Source organism: Bos taurus, chromosome 3 (genome assembly GCF_002263795.3).
Source record: "Bos taurus isolate L1 Dominette 01449 registration number 42190680 breed Hereford chromosome 3, ARS-UCD2.0, whole genome shotgun sequence".
Lineage (NCBI taxonomy): Eukaryota > Metazoa > Chordata > Mammalia > Artiodactyla > Bovidae > Bos > Bos taurus.
Genome location: NC_037330.1, coordinates 16,339,077 through 16,359,660, shown reverse-complemented (window position 1 = coordinate 16,359,660; position 20,584 = coordinate 16,339,077). Strand labels below are relative to the sequence as shown.

The following is a 20,584-nucleotide window of genomic DNA, read 5'->3' as shown; positions in this document are numbered from 1 at the left end:
TGAAGCTAAGTAGTAGTTGAACTATAGCATTAGTCTGTTTAAGATATGTGGGCTACCTCAGTCCAGTATTAGCTCAAGTACAGCAATTAAAGAATACAGTTGATCTTTGAACAGTACAGGGATTAGAGGCACTGACACAACCCCCACGCATCGACCTCCCCACGCAGTTGAAAATCCACGTATTAGTCAACCCTCTATAACCCCAGTTCTGCATGCACGCTTTTAGCCAACCAAACATCAGGTAGTACTGTAGTGTTTATTTTTTAAAAATCTGCATATAAATGGGCCTGCATAGTTCAGACCCGTGTTGTTTGAGGGTCAACTGTACTTTTATCACAAAAATCTAAGACAGAAGTATTTTGCACATATAATGTGAAGCTGCTTCTCTTGTTAGCAGAAAAGATTTGGGAAATGTTAGTCTTAGGAAAAGCTAAATCAACTTACCTGTCATTCTTCCCTGAACCATTTTTGCAACTCGGTATTTAATATATGCACCTACTAAGAGATAAATATCTTGGGATGGTATAAGAAATATATTCTCCAAAACAAGCAGACGTATCAATGCTGCTGCCACTTTCTAAAAGAAGGAAAAAAAAAAAAAACAGAAAGTTTCCACAGGCAAAATCCTCAAGGCTGTCCTCCTTATTAAAGTTCACTTTTATAAATTTCTTCTAAAATATTTTGCCAAGATTAAAAAAATGCTTTCCTAAGCACAGATCATAATTTCAGTTAACCTTAAAAAGTGATCATGAATATTAATGCAGTGTCAGCTTTCTAAGTCACTTATTAAGTCACTCAAACAAAAAATAGAAAACAACAAGCTTTCTAAAGGAGAAGGGTAGGTAAATAAAAAGGCAAGTGTGATAAAATGGGAAAAAGTAAGACCTAACTGTATTGCACTGAAATTCTTTTAACCAACCTCCAGTGAACTGACTTTCCAGATTAAGTTAGTCTGTATCCCTTGTTGAACATATCAATTCTTGTGAAGGCTTACCCAATACAAGGTTAACAGGCTGCTCTCTAGAATGTCCACATATATGTTCCTGCCACTTGAATTAAATGCTTGCCAAAAGACATGTGTTTTTCTCAACTTTAATAATAATTAATTTAAAAAAAGCATTATATGAAAAGAGTTGTTTTCTATAAAAAATTTAAATGTTTTGAAGGTGATCCAGTGGTTAAGAGTCTGCCTGCCAATGCAGTGGACACAGGTTCAATCTGTGGTCGAGGAAGATCCCACATGCTGCGGAGCGACTAAGCCTGTGCATCACAACTACTGAACCCATGCCCTAGAGCTTGTGCTCTGCAACAAAAGAAGCCACCACAATGAGAAGCCTGCGCACCTCAACTATAGAGTAGCTCCCACTCGCCGCAACTAGAGAAAGCCCCAGCGCAGCCAAAACACAATGATCTGACTGTGGCTCAGATCATGAACTCCTTACTGCCAAACTCAGACTTAAATTGAAGAAAGTAGGGAAAACCACTAGGCCATTCAGATATGACCTAAATCAAATCCCTTACAAGTATACAGTGGAAGTGACAAATAGATTCAAAGGATTAGATCTGATAGACAGAGTGCCTGAGGAACTATGGACGGAGGTTCGTGACATTGTACTGGAGGTGGTGATCAGAACCATCCCCAAGGAAAAGAAATTCAAAAAGGCAAAATGGTTGTCTGAGGAGACAACCTTACAAATAGCTGAGAAAAGAAGAGAAGCAAAAGGCAAAGGAGAAGAGAAAAGATATACCTATCTGATGCAGAGTTCCAAAGAACAGCAAGGAGAGATAAGAAAGCCTTCCTAAGTGAACAAGGCAAAGAAATAGAGGAAAACAATAGAAAGACTAGAGATCGCTTCAAGAAAATGAGAGATACCATGGGAACATTTCATGCAAAGATGGGCACAATAAAGGACAGAAATGGTATGGACTTAACAGAAGCAGAAGATATTAAGAAGAGGTGGCAAGAATACACAGAACTATACAAAACAGATCTTCATGTCCCAGATAACCACGATGGTGTGATCACTCACCTAGAGCCAGAATTCTGGAATGCAAAGTCAAGTGGAACTTAGGAAGCATCACTACAAACAAAGCTAGTGGAGGTGACGGAATTCCAGCTGAGCTATTTCAAATCCTAAAAGATGATGCTGTGAAAGTACTGCACTCAATATGCTAGCAAATTTGGAAAAGTCAGCAGTGGCCACAGGACAGGAAAAGGTCAGCTTTCCTTCCAATCCCAAAGAGAGACAATGCCAAAGAATGTACAAACTACCGCACAAATAAATTAATTAATTAATTTTTTAAAATTAATTTTTAAAAAAATAGTTAAAGGCAAGCTAAGGATAAATTTTAAAAAAACTTTTTTAATTAAGAAAAAAATTAAATAAAAAAAGAAATTAAAGGATAGCTAAGACGTACTGCTATCAAATTAGGTGTAGGTGAGAAATATAAAAGACTAGGGGAAAATCCTTGAAAAATATATTAGAATTCTGCACTCAAATTGCTTCACACATGTGTAATTTTTCACTCAACCATAAAATAAAATGAAAAAGAAACTAGAAACTAATTTATGCAAGAATAAGTATGTATATTTTTGACCAGTGAATTCGTAGACAAAGAAAAGTCTTGGACCTACATCAAAGGATTAGTGAATAAAATGCAGTTATGTTTTAAGAGAAAATGCCAGTAACATTTGTAATTGTACTTGGGTAATAACATGTTTAAGGAAGACAGGTTTTCAAAAAATGTTTATCCGTTTCAAATAACTTTTTCAATTGGCCTAAATCAATCAGGTTAGAGGGTTTCTATTATAGACAAACATAAGAAACTATTCCACAGGCAAGACTTAATGTCTATAGCACTAAATTTTTACCTTATAGAATGGTTCAGAAATTCGAACTTTTACGATAGCAGCACCAGTTTTAATGCCAGACACCAAAATCATATCTCCCTGTTTCTCTTCTTTTTCCATCTCAGCTATATATGCAGGGGGAGAATATTCTGCTTCAGAGTATCTCAAAATCCTAAAGAGATAAACTTTGTTTCTAGTAAATTATTCTTCTTCCATAAGGCTCTGAGAGACTTTAAACATAGTCTCTTCAATGTCTGTATAGTGTCAAAAGTTTAAAATTTCCACAATGACCAGATAAAAGAGAAGTACTTAATATGCTTCTGGCTAAAACTGTTGTAGGACTAAAACCCAGATTGTCTGAGAGCTATTGCTGGGCATTGAAGAGAAAATTTCATACTAATATCCACTCACTGTATTTCAGTGAGTGTTGATAGCTTGAAAAACAAAAGTGTCAGAAGATATGACAAATAATTGTACAGTTCTGATTTCATGAACTCCTCTGCAGTGACTCAAATTAAGCCATCATCAAGGTACCTACAGCCATGCCATATTTTCCCGTGGTAAATTTACTTGTTCCAAATAGTTCCAGATAGAAAAATGATCAAAACCCACACAAATGACTACTGTTCAGTGTGCTACCCAAAGGCAGATGTCTCCTTCAAAGTCACATAGTTAGGTTTGGTTTCAAGGTTACCTAATTTTGCTAGACAGTTCTTCTATTGCTGATTCATTATCCCGGGCAATGCTCCACTCAAACACCATCCCTGCCAAACTACTAAAAGTATTTCCTGTAAAGCAAGGCAAAAGCAGATAAGACAAAATCACATGTTCAAAAAGATTCAGGTATCTTTAATAAGCAAGGGAAATTTAACTAGAAAATTATTTTTAAGCCTCTTTCATTAACAAATAGATGCACTATCATTAATGAATTAAAACACATCTACCAGGAAGACCCCTACACAGAGTAAGTACGGTTGCTGTATAAGCTTTCTGAAAGTGAAAATGACTCAAGCTGGTTAACTGCTGGTTGACAAAATTATGGCACTATTTCTGTTCCTTTCAACATAAAAAGGCCACCTTATAATCTATCTCAGGGTTGACAGTCATCCCTAAATCCTGGTCCCTCTAATAAAAATTTTTATAAAAACTAGATTTGAATATTACTAATATGTTCATTTCTCACATTTTAAAAATTGCTCTTCACTAGCTTACAAAGAAAGAAGCAATGCATTAAAGTGGTTTTTTTTACATATTACACAAGTGTAGTATGTGAAAAACAATGTAAAATCAGTCTTAGGAAAGATAAAATTATAAAATTTTCACAGGTTTACATTTAATTCTCTTGGCCTACAGAAAGTAGACTGATCAAAACAGAGATAATAATAAATTCCAAAATGTACTTTTTTTTTTCCCCTCCAAAAATGTTCTTAATTGTTGGGACCATTAGCAGAAGCCCAGTAGCAGAATTTGGATTCTGAACTAGGAAATTTTAATGAAAGTCTGTAGTTAATACATCAAACCACACTCAGAATTGTTAATTCTTCTTGCACATGAACTTCATATGAGAAAATAAACATTATTTCCAACCTACTTTTCTCTCTCAAATTTCTGTTTCCAAAAACTAAACACAAAAGTGTTCATTTTAGGTAATTTTGTTGAATCCTCTGGCATTCGTTACCTTCAGCATCCAATGCCCTCACCATCAGTTCCAGTGGTGAATCATCTACATAGAGTTCCCGAGTTCGAGATATAATTTCAATGCTGTTTATCACATCAACCTTAACATCACACCGCAGTTCATGGTCAGTCACTAAAACGAACCCAAAAACTGAGAATTTAATTCAACAGGTCATGAATCTATTAAATGTTTCATATACTGAGGAGCTTATTCTAAATATTAAGAAAAAGAAAGGCATAATAGTTCCTTTCAACCTGTGGAAGAAAACAGCATAGCAACAAAATATATAAGAGCATCTGTTTACAAGAATAGACACTAGAGCAGTGATTCCCAGACACTGATCTATAATAATGTTTTTATTCACCCATCAAAAAATGAGAATTTTAAAACATAATAAAATTAAATATATTCACTTTATATATTCCCTGGGACTTCCCTGGTGGCTCAGACAGTAAAGTGTCTGTCTACAATGTGGGAGTCCCGGGTTCGATCCCTGGGTCAGGAAGATCCCCTGGAGAAGGAAATGGCAATCCACTCCAGTACTATTGCCTGAAAATCCCATGGACAGAGGAGCCTGGTAGGCTACAGTCCATGGGGTCGCAAAGACACGACTGAGCGACTTCACTTTCACTTTAAAGGAATATATATTCAATATTACTTTTGAAGTGTTAGAATGCTTTTCCTTTTATGAAATTTTAAGAGTATATTTTTTTAAATGTGTTTATTTAGGAAAGTAAGAGGGTGGCAACCATATGCCATTCCTGTCTGCCAATAAATTTCTCACTTCATTTCTTTCAATTTTTTTTTCCTGGACCATGAGATTTTTAGCCTGAGAATCACATATTAGACCCAACTAGGGTTCCACTCAATATGTTCGTTGCTCAGTTGTGCCCAACTCTTTGCAACACTGTAGACTGCAGCCTGCCAGGATCCTCTGTCCATTGAATTCTCCAGGCAAGAATACTGGAGTGGGTTGCCATTCCCTTCTCCGGGGGGGTCTTCCTGACCCAGGAATCAAACCCAGTTCTCCTGCATTGCAGGCAGATTCTGTACCATCTGAGCCACCAGAGAAGCCCAATATAGTCATGATTAACTTCAGAAACACAAATTGAAACAGTACAGAAAGTAGACTTATTTCCATAAAGATGAAATAAGGGTGAAATAAAAATTATTTTGGGGACTTCCCTGGTGGCACAGTGAATAGGAATCTGCCTGCCAACCCAGGGGACACGGTTTCAATCCCCGATCCAGGAAAATTCCACATGCCTCGGAGAAACTAACTCTGCGTGCCACAACTACTAAAACCCACTCACCTAGAGCCTGTGCTCCACGACAAGAGAAGCCACTATAATGAGAAGCCCATGCACCGCAACAAAGAGCAGCCCCAGCTCACTACAATAGAGAAAGCCTGTGAGCAGCAGTGAAGACCCAATGCAACCAAAAAATAAATTAAATTTTTAAAAATTATTAAAAAATATTTTGGGACTTCCCTGGTGGTACAGTAGGTAAGAATCTGCTGGCCAATGCAGGGAACAGAGGTTCGATCCCTAGTCCAGGAAGATTCCACATGCCGAGAAGCAACCAAGACCACACACTACAACTACTGAAGTCCATGTGCCTAAAGTCTCTGCTCTGCAACAAGAGAAGCCACCACAGTGAGAAACTCTTTCACTACAACAAAGAGTAGCCCCTGCTTGCCACAACTAGAGAAAGTCTGTGCACAGAAACAATGATTCAGTGCAGCTGAAATATAAATAAATTAAAAAATTTTTTAAAGTATTTGCTGAACAATAACCACATGCTGAGCACAGTGCAAAATGTACTGATCATTCCATTCTATTCTCTCCACCGAAATCACTCAGCTGTCTAAACCCTTTCTTCACCCTTCACGTGAACTTTTATACCTAAAATTTATGCCTTCATCTCCAAACTCCTCTACCTGTCCTGTACCTAAGGTTGAAAATCTAGATATCCCACTACAAAAATGCATTTTCATATATTCATAGACTACATCTGGAATGATACAGAAAAGTGGTTGTCTCTTGGAGAAATGAGATTAGAGATTTACTTTTCATTATATAACCTTTTCGGGTTTCCCTGGTGGCTCAGACAATAAAGAATCTGCCAGTAATGCAGGAGATTACCCCTGGTTGATCCCAGGGTCAGAAAGATCCCCTGGAAGGGAATGGCTGCCCACTCCAGTATTCTTGCCTGGAGAATTCTATGGACAGAAGAGCCTGATGGGCTACAATGGGGTCACAAAGTATAGGACATGATTGAATGACTAACACTTTCACTACTTTCACATATAACCTTTCATATTCTTTAAATATTTTATCAAAGAGAGGTAACATCTAGTCAGAACAAAACAAAACAAAAAATCAAAATAAATCTAACACTCTTACCAAATAGAATATGCCCACCTCGTCTCTCACCATTATCCATCTCTGTCACAGTTGAGTAGTAGTGAAAGTCACTCGGTCATGTCCAACTCTTTTCGACCCCATGTAGCCCACCAGGCTCCTCTGTCTATGGAATTCTCCAAGCAAGAATACTGGAGTGGGTTGCCATGCCCTTCTTTAGGGATCTTCCCAATCCAGGGATTGAATCCAGGTCTCCCACACTGCAGGCAGATTCTTTCCTGTTTGAGCTACTAGGGAATTCCCTAGTAGCTAGTGGCTAAACTCTGTCATAGCCACTCATTTTCTCTATTAGACTATCACCAAAAACATCATAAACAAAATCCCAAGCACCTAAACACCAATGGAGTGCTTAAATCTTTTAACCTTTACAGATACCTTATGGTTAGTAGGTAATTCAATATCTGTCAAACAAATGAAGAGTTTCTCTTAAGGCATGCTCTTCCCTTTCAAAATGTCCCTTCCCATTTCAGAGTGCCAGTTTCCATTAAGATAAGAATGCATCTTGTAGAACACTAAGACTGCCATTCATTACTGGGAATCTCCATCATCTATGTACACAATTGTTTTAATAGCAAAATTGTGAAAGCTGATTTGAAAGATAATTTTGGAATATTCACAAGTCAGATGAAACCAAGCTGAGAGCCAGATTTGACATTTCTCCAAGCAACTGTGTGCTCTTTCAACATCAGAATGAATTCATGTAGCTAAGAGTAATTGCATGACTTCCCTGATGGTACAGATAAGAATCTGCCTGCTGCAAGGGGCAGGGGTTCGATATCTGGTTCAAGAATATTCCGTGAGCCACAACTACTGAGCCCATGCTCTAGAGCTTGTGAGCCCCAACTGCTGAGCCCATGCACCTAGAGCCTATGGTCTGCAACAAGAGAAGCTATAGCAATGAGAAGCCTGTGCACCACAATGAAGAGTAGCCCCCTCTCGCCACAACTGGAGAAAGCCCACTCACAGCAACAAAGACCCAGTGCAACCAAAAATAAATAAAATTTGAAAACAGTAATTACATTAAAAAGAGCATATGTGACCAAAGCAACACTTTTCTCATCTTTGTATCCTTCTCTATACACTGTAGCTGCCCTGCATGACACAGTCCTCAAAGATTCTCATCTTTGAAATCTCATATTTCATCAACTCCAAGACACTCATTTTTCTGACATTTCAACATCTCTGAAATTAGGGTTTTATCTTATGACTGATGACATCTTAGAACTGTCAACCACCAGGAGTCATAGCATAGTTATCATTTACTGCACTTGTGAGAACTTTAAAAGGGCCAACATCAAACTTGCAGAATGGGTATTAGTAGTTGGAATAAAACATGGTGAACAGTGGTGGAGCACTCTTTCCCCTTGGAACCAAACAGTTAAGGACACAGAGTGGGAAAGATGGCGACTCAGATGTGCTAGAAACCTTCTCAAAGCTGGAGACAAAACAGGTCAGCTTTATAAATTGTAAAGCCAACTAATGAGTCCAATACTAATACCTTGTAGGTGGTTTTGGTTTAATTCTTTTAAGAAATGCAACATCACTAACAGTCTCAATGGTACAAAGGAAGATGTTGTGGGGATAAACACAGACATTGATGATTCCCAATCAAAAAGTGATTCAGGTGAAGCAAAAATGTTAAATTTTTCTTAGGAATATTTTAACCAGTTAATTTTATTTCCTTTTTATTAGGCTTGAGAGTGATATACAATAAAAATAACCATCTAAGTCAAAAAGAGCCCTTCAATAGGTATAAAGCAAAAATTCTAAGTGAAGAAAAGCAGTTTAGTTGGCAATGTTGTTCTTGCTGCTGCTGCTAAGTCACTTCAGTTGTGTCCGTCTCTGTGCGACCCCATAGACGGCAGCCCACCAGGCTCCCCCATCCCTGGGATTCTCCAGGCAAGAACACTGGAGTGGGTTGCCATTTCCTTCTCCAATGCAAGAAAGTGAAAAGTGAAAGTGAAGTTCTTCAGTCGTGTCCGACTCTCAGCGACCCCACGGACTTCAGCCTTCCAGGTGCCTCCGTCCATGGGATTTTTCAGGCAAGAGTACTGGAGTGGGGTGCCACTGCCTTCTCTGAACGTTGTTCTTAGTAGTACATTAAAAATAGTTAAAATAGACGGCATCTTCAATTATATGAAATATGGTATACCAAACATCTTAAATTTATTTTTAATAATACAGTATAGATATATAATTTATCAAAATATTTAAGAGCCATGCAGATATTTCTGACCTATCAATATGAAAATACCAAATGCCAGAAACTCAGGGACACAAATAGCAATTCTTAAGCTGCTCTGGTCTAAAATAGACTAGCATGTGCTTCCCAAATTTCGGTATGTATGAGAATCATCTGGAGAGCTTGTTAAAAACACAGATCCCTGGGACTTCCTTGGTGACTCAGTGGTTAAGAATCTGCCTGCCAAAGCAGGGAACACAGGTTTGATTCCTGGTCTGGGAAGATCCCATATGCCATGGAGCAGCTAAGCCTGTGCACAACTACTACTGAGATCGAGTGCTGCAATAACTGAAGCCTGCGCACCTTAGATGGAGAAGGCAATGGCACCCCACTCCAGTACTCTTGCCTGGAAACTCCCATGGACGGAGGAGCCTGGTAGGCTGCAGTCCGTGGGGTCGCTAGGAGTCGGATACGACTAAGCGACTTCACTTTTTCACTTTCATGCACTGGAGAAGGAAATGGCAACCCACTCCAGTGTTCCTGCCTGAAGAATCCCAGGGACGGTGGGGCCTGGTGGGCTGCCGTCTGTGGGGTCAAACAGAGTCAGACACGACTGAATCGACTTAGCAGCAGCAGCAGCAGCAGCAGCGCACCTTGTACCCATGCTCCCCAAGGAGAAGCCACTGCAATGGCAAACCCAAGCACCACAACAAATAGCAGCCACCACTCACTCCAACTAGAGAATGCCCTGGCATAGCAACTAAGACCCACTGAAGCCATAAATTAAAACCACAGATCCCCTGACTCATTCCAGAGATTCTGATACAGCACATCAGGTGGGGCCTGAGAATTTACACTTCTAACAAGCTCCCAGGTGATGAAGATGCAGATTCATAGATGGCACTAGTACTTGAGAAGTACTAGTTTTTTATTTTATTTATTTATTGGCTTCACTTGGTCTCTGTTACTGCACACGGGCTTTGTTTGTCTAGTTGCAGTGAGCGGGGACTACTCTCGAGTTGTGGTGCTCAGGCTTCTCCTTGTGGTGGCTTCTCTTGTTGCAAAGCATGAGGTCTAGAGTGTTCGGACTTCAATAGTTATGTCATGTGGGCTTAGTTGCCTACGGCACATGGGATCTTCCCTGACCAGGAATTGAACCTGTGTCTCCTGCACTGGCAGGCAGATTCTTAACCACTGGACCACCAGGGAAGCCTGAGAAGTACTAGTCTTTATTCTGCCTTTTGCCTCACTCAAGACCAACCTCAGAACGTAACAACCAAGCTAGTTCTGATAAATAGGTCCTTCCCTTCTCCACTGATTCAACCAACCAGAGTTTCTGCTCTGTGTCAGGCACATTGCCAAGGGCTGGATGTTCAAAAATAAAAAAATTTAAAAAGTTACAGGCTAGGATGCCACAATTAAGGTTTATATTGCAGGAATCCTTTTTTCTACCTTAAGGGGCATTTGAAGCCAACACTGTCTGTGTTAACCATCTACAAAAGACATCAGATTTTTCTACTCCAGGGGAACAGTTACATAGTGTGTTTTGTCTCAACATACCTATCTCTCGAGCAAGAATAACACTGCTGAGGCGTATTGGTTGGGTAGATTCAGCAATGAGCACAGCTTTTTGAGAACATAAGGTGCCATTTTCATATAAAGGTTCAACAGTTACTGCATCATGATGGGTGGAATGCCTGCCAGGATAAAACACTTAAGAGTATGAAATACGAATGTGGGTTAAAATTAACTTTTGGTGGAATATAGGTTCCTATAGTTTTTCCATGTTACATACTACCAGGTGTATTTATAGGTTTTTCTTTAAAATAGAAACATTGCTTAAAGAGGTAAGATTTAAGTGGAAGAGACTGATGAGAACATTTTCCAGTGATCCCTTGTGCCAAGTTACATTCCTTCCTCAGTATTTAAAGTGTCACAATCTTCCCTCAGTATGTAAAAATAGGATTGATGCTGTGTTTCCAACAATGAGAGACCTGGCTTCTCAAACTCTGAGGAATGAATTTCCTCCAATCCTAGAAATTGGACTGTTGCTATCTAAGGTGGAAATCTTGCTAAAATTATGAGGCATGAGTCCAACTCAAAATACAGTTTAAAAAATCATTAATATTTTTGGATGGATAGAAGGAATTGATTGATTCCTTCAATCCTAGATTGACGCCTTCCATCATCCTCAGTCAGGAGATATGTCACAATGGATCACTGTGTAAGCCTGATTTCCTTATACAGCCTCATAAAATGGGAGATGAACTTCTTACACTGGAGAAAACTTGGTGCTTCTCTTCAGTGATGGTAAAGGGAAATCTCCAATTAGGATGAGCCCTCTGATACTGTGGAGCCCACTTGAGCTAGGTTCCCTTACCCTTAGGAAACCATACAACCTATGGTTGGGTTCTCTCACGCCAGAGAATCATGTCTTTTCAGCCTCAGTCAGAAAGTCATTCCCACCAGAGTTGATTACCCCAAACTTGAGTGTACACTTCAAGAGAGTACTCTCATATGAGGGAGGAAACATATTAATATGTGACAGGCAAATCTTATCTCCACCTAAAATACACCTTCTCACACAAGTTTATACTTCATATTATCTATGCCTCAATTCACTCACCTGTAAAATGGAAAAAATAGCGCTTAATTGATAAGACTGTAAAAACGGAATGAGTTAACACATGCAAAGTGCTTAGTTATGTATATAATAGTTAAGTGTTTTTACACTTAAAACCTCACTTTAGTTTGCAGCGAACTCGCACATCCTAAGCCTCTCTAGCCCCTCAATAAATTTCCTCAGACTTTGGGAACTCCTCGTCCTAGCTCTTAACACTGAAAGTTCTTTGCGGTGGGTAGCCATGGTTGTCTGAGGCCACCAACACAGGGTTTCCTTATACCCTGACAGCTGTTCACATAGTGACTACCCCTCCCAACACATACTATGAGAAAGCCAATCTCACACGTTAACTGCTCATAAAAGGACCCACACATAAGCTGAAAACATCCCACATGAGGGCAGGCCGTATTAGAAGGGCTGGCCCTCCATTCCTGCTGACTTCCCACCCCTGATCCCTACAGGCAAGGCTCTTCAGGATTAGTGACCACACAGTATTCCGGTGGCGTCTTCCGTTCAATGAACCCTTCCCATTCTTCCTGGGTGGCGTGGGGGTGCATACTCTCCGTGATCCCGCCACGCCTCACCAAGTGTAGCAGCCCCGCTGAGCCTCCAGCAGGAAAGGAACCCGGCCTGGCTCCCGGCCAAAGGGTAGCAACACCTGTGGTACATTAAGTTTGTTGGCCAGGGTTCCAAGCAAAACGAGAAGCAGAAACAGGAGGCCCTGTAGAGTCACGCAGAACAGCCCGAAGCCTCGGGGATTTGGCGACCCAACTGCAGTCATGGCGCCCTTCAACTCCGTCTCCTCGCTTAACTACAGCCGTGCCCTCAGCTCCAATATCAGCCAATCCGCAGGCGTGACGTCAACAGGCGGCCGTACCGCTTGGAATTATGGGAATGTTTTTAGGAAGGGCTCCAACAAGCCGTTATGTTAACTTTAAGGCAGAAACCCAGCTAGCTACCCACTTAAAGGGCTACCTTCTTAAATATTGGGTGGCAGGCCTTTTTAATAGTAAAGAACAAGCAGAAAAACCTGAAAAATCTCTCCCAGTTAAATTTCTCCTTCTGTTGCCTACTATGGGTTTGACTCCTAGAGCAACCCCCCACCAACTTTTTTGGGGGGCAATAATTTCCCGTCAGCATTGGCCCGTGCATATAAATGGAAAAAATTGTTCCAGTCTCTGATATAAACAGCTGGACTTTGTCAAGGAAGCTGTGTCATTTTTACTAATAAGTCAGATTCATGTCCAGCCTCAAGGCCAGAGTGCAGGAAATGCCAGGCACTGGCGTCTCAAAGGCAGCTTTGAAAGTTATCCACTCACACAACCTGTCTGTAAGCAAATACTCTGAGAGGACCTCTTGTTAAATTAACTTGTTTTCTCCAAATATCTAACAAAGTATTAGCTCAAAGGCTGTCTCAGGACAGTTTACTAAAACCACACATATATAGGAGTATGTAATCAGTGTCATATTATTGCAGTTGTTTAGTGAGCAGAGTCCAATAAATCTGGGATTTATGAGAAAGAATAAGCATGACTGTAAAGGAAATACATAGCTGACCCTGATGATGCCAGTGTCAGATTAAAAACGTCTGACACATAAATGTTATTTCTAATCTTTACATTTACCTAAAAATACATATTATCTTTATTTTACAGATAATGAAACTAAATGGTTGACATAAGAACACACAACTAGAGATCTAGAGCTGAGTTTTGACCCCAGTTTGGACCACTTCCAAAGCGTGTGTGCTGCGTCAAATCCTACTGCTGCCACCCACAAAGATCTATCTTTACCCAAACTTAGCTCCTGTGGAGAAAGCGCATTTGGACTGGGAAATAAAAGCAAGTACTTCTGAAGGTTGGAGGGACTGGTTCTTTATTTCAAAAAGACATTTATCAATTTTCAGTATCAAAACGGTTACACTATTGGTTTTTTTTTTTTCTCCCAGTTGGTCCCCAAAGAGACACCAAAGGAGAGAACATTTTAAGCCAATTAAGCTGCAGGATGCACACCTAACAGACCTCACTGAAACCTCATCAAAAAAGGGGGATTGGGTAGGGAAAGAAACTTTAAAAGATCAGCACACTGCTAGCCCATAGACTGTAGAGAGCTCTTACAGGCAGAGGGGTGACCAGTGTGCCTCAACCCCAAAGAAGCAAAGTTCCAAAATAATATAAATTTTTAAAGTTTTGTACATATGCTTTTCAAGATTTCTCCAGCACTAACCGATACAAAGCACAATGAGATGGCACTTTTAGAGACAGCAGCTTCAGACCCAGAAAACGGTGATGAGATGAGTTTCATATGGCTAAATCAGTGGCAAAACATAATTTTCTTTCCTTTCTTTCAAGGAGGCAGGAGAGCAAATAAGTGGTCACTTCAACATAAGGGGCACATGATCCATTCTGTGAGCAGTTGGGAACAGGGTAGAGCTAGGACAAGGATTTGGTCTCAGAGGTTTCACCATCTTAATTGTTTGGTCACTTCTGATGAAAAAAGAAAAAAAAAAGGTTGTCCAAAGATACTGTAAAGCTGAAAACCTGAACAGCACTTTTTTTTTTTTTTTTTGGCTAACTCCTCCTGGAATCATCTTTCTGGTTTGGCAGGTACTTTTTACAGGGCAATGAGGTTTCCCCAAATGGAGCCTTTCTCTGGACTGCTAGGCTCTCAGTAAGGCAGGCCCAAACCTTTTCCCTTTCTCTCTGGAGAAGGCAATATGCATTAAGCTGAAATGTTACCTTCCAAAAGTGAGAAAGGGATTAGACTGCTGCTTCAGAACTACGGAATTATCTGGAATGTTTTTTTACAAATGGTTGTTACATCAACAACAAAAAAGGTAATTACAAAATGTGTACATCACAACATGCTTTTAAAGACACTTTGCATTGTGCTCACATTCCCTTAAACGTTGTTCCCAAAGGTGCTCAGCCTCTAGCCCAACTGGAATCTCTGGGGAGAGGCAGAGACAGTTTGGCGAAAAGGACACAGGAGTAGGGGGTGGGAGAGGTGGCGAAAGGAGAAAGCAGCCTTCCAGTTAAAGATCAGCCCTCAGTTTAAAGGTCAGCTTCGGGCAGGCTGGCCCCAGCGGAGTCGGGGTGAGAGGGAGGAGCAGCGGCAGGGCGGGGCTGGGGTGCTCTACATCTCATTCAGGTCAAGCAGAGTCTGGTCCAGCATCCTTTGTGTACAGAGGTGCTCCTCTTTGGTGCATTTCAGTTTATCTAATGGGGGTAAAGGAGAGATGTTATAAAAGAAGTAAATTTCAAGGTCTACCCATTCTGAGAATTGCTCCTGTTGCAGGGAAGCTGCAGACTAATAAAGCAGCTGCCGTCTCAGCCACAGAAGTGAGCTATTGCATCACGCGGTTTTTCAGGGCCTCAGACTTGCCTACGGAAGTTACACGTGTTGCTGGACTTCTAGGGGAGGGAGCTGGGGACCTTATCATTTCCTCTCCTCCCCACACCCCAACTGAGGCTTTCAGTTTTCAGTCACTGAAGGAGGTGGCCTTAAGTTAAACATCAGCCATCCACTCTTCTAAGTCTTTGCCCACAGGATAACACCTACTCCAAATAGCCTGCTGGAGTCTGACACATTGAGAACAAGGATGGGCATGTTTCTACCAGTAGAAACAGCAGAATCTCAACTTGAAAATTTGAGTACAATAGGATCCCCATGCACTACAGGTTTTCCTCAACAAATAGAGAGGAGAGGAATGACTAGTGGGATAAATAAAAGAACCCCCATAGCTAAGTCAGAGAATCTAGAAAGAAAACAAAGTCATGAATACAACAAAACAGGGACTTCCCTGTTGGTCTAGTGGCTAAGACTCTGAGCTCCCAATGCAGGGAAGGGAGCCCAGGTTTGCTTCCTGGTCAGGGAACTAAATCCTGCATGCTGCAACTAAGATTGAAGATTCCACATGCCACAACTAAGATTTGATGCACCCAAATTAAAAACAAAAAAAGAATACTGCAAAACATATCCTTGTAAGCAAAACATCAATTGAGACTTTCACAGAGTTATTCTTCAGGAACTAGCCTGTGACACAGTTACTTACAATTAAACATTATACCAGGAAAAAGAAGCACGAGGAAAAATGGGGAAAACATCATGAAGAAAACCAGCTGCTGAACATCAAGGAGAATCAAAGCTGCCCAGCAAGCAAACCACTCTCTGCTCTAGGGAGGTAGGGAAAATGCTCTTCAACTCAAGGAAGCGAATGGCAACACTGACCTGTTCATGTCCCACACCCCTTTCTTTCCCTTGTCTTTTTTTCTACCCAGTCAGAAGGGCCCATCCCCGGGCCTGCAGATGAAGCAGTTACAACATCTTGTCAAGTCAGTCCTTTTATTGTTAGAAAACATTCATGCAAGCAACATATCCTACAGTCAGTGCACAAGTGAAAGAGCAGCAAATACGGGTGGAAAACAGAAAACTCTCCCAGATTTCCTCATTATAATCTCTCAGGTCCCTCCCTTCATCACCCACAATCTCTTGAAAAGCGTAGAAAGGCAGTATTAATTTTAACTGTTCCCACTTTACAGTGCAGTAAGGAAGACAACACTATTCTAACTGTTCCAATTAAAAAGCAACTTGCTTAGGGCAAAATAATAACTTTAAAAAGACAATCAGCTTTTTGCTGGGGTCCAGGTCAGTGGCGTGAGCCGTAAGCTCGGTTTAATGGGCATCAGTGAGCCCTGCCCATCAGTCACATAGATCATGCAGCGTTAGCTTCAGCTCATTAGAAAGCAGGCGGTTTCGCTCAAGTTGGCTGTAGAGACGCTCTGCAGCAGCAATGGAGAGGAGAGAAAACAAGAGAAGGAGAGGAAAAAGAGGAGGAGAAAGAGAAAAAGGGAAAATTAGTAGAGTACCAGAAGTAAATCTTGAGACTTTCAACTACCTGGTATATATAACATGCATCTGTAAGGCTGGATGGATGCAAGGAGGATTCAGTCAGTTGGTGAAAAGACCAACAGAGGAATAAAATAAAAAATGCAGGCTAACAAGCTGAAAGGATGACATTTTGAGGGAGAAAAATATCTCCTTCACAGTATTTATTCCCTGGGTTAAGAAACTGAGACAAGTGAAACACAGCAAAAGAAGGAATACAGCTGGCTCATAAGAAATACTTTTACAAAACTTAGAGTTTGTAAGGAACCGATGTGAATAGTTGAATATTTTTCTATAAAAGCATTCAATACAGCATTATGAACAGGAGACTGGGATACATAGCCCATACTCACTCAACCCTACACTTTGTAATGCTTTTTGTGGTAGGTGTTGAGTGAAAGACCTATCATAGTGGCACATCCAATCAAAACCCAACTTCACCAAACCTGTTAGTGGCCACAGTCGCCAGCCCCAGGGAAGGTGGATTACTAATGCAAGCCAGTCAAGACTATCCTGTTTCTCCAGCCTCAGTAGCAGCTTAGGGTAATCACGTGATCCAGTTCTGGCCAATGATGTAGGAGGTAGTGTGTCTGGGGGCTTCTGGAAAAAACTAGCCGTCTTTCTTGACTGGAACATGGATATGATGACTCGAGTTGCAAATTTCAACTAAGAAAAAAGGGCCATAAGAATCACAGAAACCCCAACTACATCAAGCCAAAGCTGCTCAAATCAAGACTTTTTATTATGAGAGAAAAATAACCACATATTTATTTAAGCTGCTATTTCGATGTGTCTTAACTAAAAGCGTTCCTGATACAAGTAATTAAGTGCTCAAATCCCCTGGCTTTATCTGGATTTTCCACTTGGATGGTGATCGTCTTGTATAGAAATATCACATCACTATGCTGTGCAGCAGTAACTAATATAAACATAGTGTTATAAGTCAATTATACTTCAACAGTCTCACAGAAAAAGAGATCAAATGTGTGGTTACCAGAGGGGGAGAGTGTATGGGGGTAATTGGATGAAGGTAGTCAAAAGGTATAAACTTGCAGTTATAAAATAAATAAGTACTAGAGATGTAATGTACAGTATAATATAGTCAGTACGCTCTGTATGTTTTATATACGAAAGGTGTTTTTAAAGAGTCATCCTAGAAGTTCTCATCACAAGGAAAAAAAATTTTTTTTTTAATAAATAAAAAAGACGGGCTACAGTGACTCCAAATTCATGTGACCAACACAAGGGTAATGGAAATTGAGGGACAGGTCTTCCTAATCCACTTCTAATATCAGCCTCTGGTGTTCATAAACAAGTTTCTTCCTTTGTTTTACAGTCTGTTTCAAAATGGTCTCAGAAACTCAATATGAAAAAGACTTCTCTGTCTTGCATCTGTGGGCTCACTGTGGGCACTGCCCAGTTGCCTTGCCTTCTGGACTGAGGTTTTCCCAGTTCTACCCAGAAGCTGGGGACTAGTGTGTTCCCAATAATACTTGCCACTTTGTGTACACTATCCAAAACAGAAAACATACATGTATAAAAAGATTCTGGGGGGGAATAGCCAAAAAACAAGAGTTTCTGCCCCTTATACTAAGGGGCAGAATTGGAGAGAATTTTACAAACTGCACCTCCTACTAAACCAGTGTCACAATAGGAGGAATACTCTCCCTCCCCTCCCCCTAGAGGAGAATTGAGAAATGTGTGAGGGCAGGTTTTAATTGTCACAACAACTGGAGGGTCTGACCTATTTATTGGGCAGGGGACAGCAATAAATAGCATTGTTCTGTACATCCCAGAATTATCCTGACCTAAAGGGCTAAAGTCCACCACTGAGAGACACTGTACTAGCCTACACTAGTCCATCAGGCCTGGGATTGGACCTGTCTTATTCACTGGGGCAATCCTGACAAACAGTAGGGGTTCAGATTGTGTTGAAATTTCATTCCTTGAACTTTTTGGTGTTATATTACACCCAGAGACCATTTGCAATCTGGCTGTTCCGTAACACCTATATCTAAGTTAGTCTTAGTGTGACTCCCACTATCTTAGGAAAGATAGCTGTTGTTAGGATCCTAACTCTAAAAAGTCTGGTCAGGGAGAGTTTTGTTCCACTTAGAGAAGAAATAAAGAGGCAGAGAAGAAGTGGGAGCATTTTATTGCCTGATTAAATCCTAGAACTCCTAGTTCCTTTAGAATTGCATAAGGTCAGAAAGATAAATGTGATTGTTTTCTCACCTTCAACTTTGTAATAAGTAAGGTTTCTAACTCTGTTATTTCTATTAACTAAAAATTCAGGACCAGATACTAGTTCATTAAATTTTTGGTTCCCTGTAAGAGCAAATTAAACAAACAAACAAAAACAAGTCAGAGAATCCCCCTTTGGTCTGATTTTCCTTTCAGGGAATAATCCCACGGATGCTACACATTCTTAGGCTTCACTAGGCTGAATCCGGTCAATTTCATTCTGTAACAAGAAAAGGATGGGAGTGCCTGGAATAAGGGGAACTGTATCAGTGTTAAAGACTCACATTCAAGGAATGATGTAAAACAGATTTTTTTTTTTTTTAAACTCCTCCCTCATGTTAAGGCTAAGGAATATTCAACCAATATCATGTGAATGGAAGAGTCTGGGTGTGGCTAAGACAAGGCTGCCTAACATAACAGGTCAGTTGCACCCATCAGGTAACTTGGGATCCAGTCTCATTTTGTTTTATTCCTTGTCCCGACAATGGTAAGGAGGAAGGGAAGAATGGATCCCAACACATCAGCCTGTGGTTTTTTCTTAGAAATTAAGATGAGGAAAGTTAAGGGGTGAAGCACTTTGCTCTGAGATTACCAATGCTCTGATGCTTCACCCTATTCCCATAGCAAGTCTTGGCTCAAGTAAAGATGGTTTCTACACCTCACTCTTCTTTCTCCATTCTTAGTTCTTTCCTTTGTTGGAAGCCTTCCTCTGTGCCAAAGTCAATTCCTTCTGCCCACATACTAAAACAGCTGGTACTATACAATGAACGCAGCAGCCACTAGCCACATGTGGTTAATTAAATTCAGAACTAAAAGTAAGCAGAATTAGAATTTAGTTCCTGGGTCACACTAGCCACACTGAGTATTCAACAGCCCCACGTGGCTGGTGGCTGTGATACTGGAAATCACTGTCAAAGGTTCGGACAGACATCATTATTCTAGACTATACTCCATGCCTCTTTTTTCCTTTCCATCAGTTTGCTTCTGCTCCTTGAAGTATGGCTCCTCTCCTTGTCCTTAATGCTCAAAACATACCCTCAGATTAATAAAGCATCAATGACAATTATGTTTTCATAATTTTCAATTATCATCCTTCTCTACCTGTTAAAGTTGAGAATCACTGGAAATCACCCAGTAATTAAAATTTTTTTAAAAGTTATTCATTTCTTCTACCCTTCCAACCAGTTCCATTTGGCTTCCACCTCTACACAGATTTTCCTCTGCTTAGTTTTTCGTTTTACATTTGCAACTGTCTTTAGGATTCGAATTTACTTCCATGGCCTAAACTGCCTGCCAACCTCACGGACTCCTAAATCTCTCTTGTATCAAACTGTTCCCTTCAAGTGCTAGGATTTGTTTTCATCTTGGATACCAGCTAGTTTTACATACTTATTCCCTTGCCTTCCCAAACCAGGACCATATGACCGTCCTACACCTTTAATACCACCATTTCCCTAGGTTCAAAACCAGTCATCCTTGATGCTTCCTTCTTGCATTTGGTGACCACCCTTCATAATGCCCATGGTCAGCACCATCCCCTAATACCACTATCTAGGTCAGACTTTTCTCCCCAGGAAACTGCAATAACATAACCAAGTATTTCCTAAACTGTGGTACAGTCACTGTTAGTGATAAGTGAGAAGATTGCAGACAGCATACTTTTGTGAACTTAATTAGCTATATGACTTTAATGTTC

General features: G+C 40.4%; 2 protein-coding genes across 21 annotated transcripts in view; both read right to left on the bottom strand.

Annotated features, from left to right (window-relative positions):
* Positions 1-14,893, bottom strand: part of NUP210L (nucleoporin 210 like) — a 102,917-nt gene extending 88,024 nt beyond the window's left edge. For all 8 annotated transcript variants that reach the window (XM_059884976.1, XM_002686017.6, XM_059884977.1 and 5 more), the window contains exons 1-6: positions 12,342-14,893; positions 10,695-10,831; positions 4,530-4,661; positions 3,546-3,639; positions 2,873-3,023; positions 445-577 (exon numbers count right to left, since the gene is read on the bottom strand). In XM_059884976.1, coding sequence (XP_059740959.1) covers positions 445-577; positions 2,873-3,023; positions 3,546-3,639; positions 4,530-4,661; positions 10,695-10,831; positions 12,342-12,538 — 844 coding nt within the window. In that variant the 5' untranslated portion in view covers positions 12,539-14,893. The remainder of the gene's footprint in view (positions 1-444; positions 578-2,872; positions 3,024-3,545; positions 3,640-4,529; positions 4,662-10,694; positions 10,832-12,341) is intronic.
* Positions 13,616-20,584, bottom strand: part of TPM3 (tropomyosin 3) — a 27,414-nt gene continuing 20,445 nt past the window's right edge. For 9 of the 13 annotated variants that reach the window (XM_015462042.3, XM_005203629.5, XM_005203630.5 and 6 more), the window contains one exon: positions 13,616-14,975. In XM_015462042.3, the coding sequence (XP_015317528.1) occupies positions 14,972-14,975 (4 nt within the window). In that variant the 3' untranslated portion in view covers positions 13,616-14,971. Of the gene's footprint in view, positions 16,539-20,584 lie in introns of all 13 variants that reach the window. The other 4 variants (XM_024985458.2, XM_005203634.5, XM_005203642.4 and 1 more) reach the window with 2 other exon arrangements.